At 58.7% G+C, this 2,245-nt stretch overlaps 1 protein-coding gene across 2 annotated transcripts in view; it reads right to left on the minus strand.

Annotated features, from left to right (window-relative positions):
* LOC105821217 (inhibitor of nuclear factor kappa-B kinase subunit epsilon) overlaps positions 1–1,832 on the minus strand; it is a 20,679-nt gene extending 18,847 nt beyond the window's left edge. For both annotated transcript variants that reach the window (XM_012657889.1, XM_012657888.1), the window contains exons 1-3: positions 1,721–1,832; positions 906–1,046; positions 443–572 (exon numbers count right to left, since the gene is read on the minus strand). In XM_012657889.1, the coding sequence (XP_012513343.1) occupies positions 443–572; positions 906–1,046; positions 1,721–1,807 (358 nt within the window). In that variant the 5' untranslated portion in view covers positions 1,808–1,832. The remainder of the gene's footprint in view (positions 1–442; positions 573–905; positions 1,047–1,720) is intronic.
* Between the last annotated feature and the right edge of the window lie 413 nt (positions 1,833–2,245).

The raw sequence follows: 2,245 nt of genomic DNA on the forward strand, positions 1-2,245 counted from the left end.
AACACTCCCCATGCCCCCTCAACCCCGGCACCCACCGTTCTACTTTCTGTCCCTGTGAACCCGACCACTCCAGCACCCTCGCGTGAGCGGAATCATATGGTGCTGGTCCCTTCGTGACGGCTTATTTCACTTGGCATGATGTCTTCGAGATTCATGCATGTTGTAGCGTGTGTCAGAATTTCCTTGCTTAAGGTCGAATAATATTCTATTGCATGTATGTCCCTCATTTTGCTTATGTATTTAGGCCATTGCTACCTTTTGGCTGTTGTAGATAATGCTGCTATGAATGTTGGTGTTCAATCTTTTTTAAATTTTATTTTTAAATTGGAGTTTTAAACCGAATGACCAGCAGAACCAGACACCCGGTGCTGCCCAGTAGGGCCCGCCCCAGGTCTGCAGCTGGTTGGAGGGGGGCGGGGCGGGGGCCAGGCTTGGGGCTCACCCACGCAGCGCAGCACCACCAGGAACTCGTCCTCGGGCAGCCCGAAGGCGTTCTCGGGGCTCTCCAGCACGCTGAGCAGGCTCCCGCTGGCGCAGTACTCCATCACCAGCACCTTCTGCCGGCCGCCCCCCTGCGCGACGGACACAGGCAGCGTTGGGAGGATGCGCTTCTCCTCCCCACCCACCAAGAAGAGGTGGCTCAGCCTAGGGCCCCCATCCTCTAGGTCCCAGCTTCCAGCCCGGCCTCCCCTCCTTGGCCTCACACTGATCCCACACACTGGAGCCCGAGGCCACCTTCTCCAGGAAGCCCTCTCTGCTTAGGCACTTACTCCACCCTTGCATTCTTTGCTCCCCCTGCAGGTTGCCTACTGATGAGCAGGTCTCTGTGAGTGTATGGCTTGACTCTCCCCGGACTGTGAGGTCAAGGACAAGACCACCCTCTTCTGACCCAGCGCTGGACCCACCGTCTCCTCCACAGCGAAGAGCTTGACGATGTTCTGGTGGTTCAGCTTCCGCAGCACCTCAAACTCCCTCACCTGCACCTCGCGGGGCCGCAGGTAGCTGGCGATGTTGAAGACCTTCACGGCAACCAGCTCCCCGGATTTCTGCCAGGGGAGAGGGAGGGGTGGGAGACAGCAGGGGGATAATACAAGTCTCATCCCCGCAGGGAAGCAGCCGCCCTCTCCTGGGCCTCCGTTCTGCCTCTCTGAGCTGCCCAACCCCAGAGATGAGCAGACAGCCCGGTTGGATGGGGGCTCCCAACCTCAGCTCCCTCCCCTACTTGGGGGGAAGATGGTCCAGCACCAGGAGCTGACAAGGGCTTGGCCCACCTCACATCCTGCAGAGGGTAGCTTGTTATTAATATTATTGCTACTGACAATAACTGCAATGGCAGCCAACCCTCCTGGTATTAGCAGCAGAGCAGGGGTCAGAACCTGGCCTGTCTGGAGTATCATCTCGTATATTCTTGCAGGAAAAATCCAGAACAAGTGCCACTTCCCACCTCTGCTATTCCTAGATCCCATTGCTGTTACCTCCCTTGGATATTTGCTTGGTGACTTCATCTTTCTCTTGTCCCAACTCGTACCGACAGAGTAAGAGTCACCCTCCCGGGGAGCTCTTCCCAGCTCCTCACACTTTTGCTCAAGGCCACGGTGGCTCCTTCCCCAGAGTGTGCTGAACCAAGCCCAGAGGCCCCTGTCTGGCCTCGAACCACCTTTCAAGCCCACTGGGGGCCGACCGGGCCTCCTTCCCAGGTGCGAGGGGCCAGGCCCCCTACCTTGTTGCGGGCCTTGTACACGCTGGCGGTGGCGCCCTGCCCCAGCAGGTCGTCCGTGTGCCACAGGTAGTTGACTGTGCTCTGCATTTCCTCTCCGGGCTGGCTGGCCACCTCCCACCTGAGAAAGAACGTGCTAGGGGCTCAGGGTTCCCTTCCTGACCTGGGGTGGGCACCGGTGACCTGGCCAGTGGCCATGCCCCAAGACCACCCCACGAAGGGCTCCATGTGGCCATTCCAAAGGCAGAGGAGCAGGGGAAGTGAGGCACAGAAAAGTTAAGTAACTTCCCCAAAAAGAAGCACAGCACAACAGCAAGAGCCTGCGCCTGTTCCTCCCACAGGGACTTCGGCCTACGCTCACTGTGCCCAGGGCCCCTCCAGCCCCTCCCCAGACAGACCATTCTGCAGAGACAGACCTTCTCTGTCATCTCTCCCAGGGCACTGAGAATTCTGTGTTTTGGCCTCCAGGCCTGGGATTGTCCCAGGAAGCAGAACAGTGCAGGAGGAAGGGCCCCAGGTCAGGCAGCA

Source organism: Propithecus coquereli, unplaced genomic scaffold (assembly GCF_000956105.1).
Source record: "Propithecus coquereli isolate 6110/MARCELLA unplaced genomic scaffold, Pcoq_1.0 Scaffold563, whole genome shotgun sequence".
Lineage (NCBI taxonomy): Eukaryota > Metazoa > Chordata > Mammalia > Primates > Indriidae > Propithecus > Propithecus coquereli.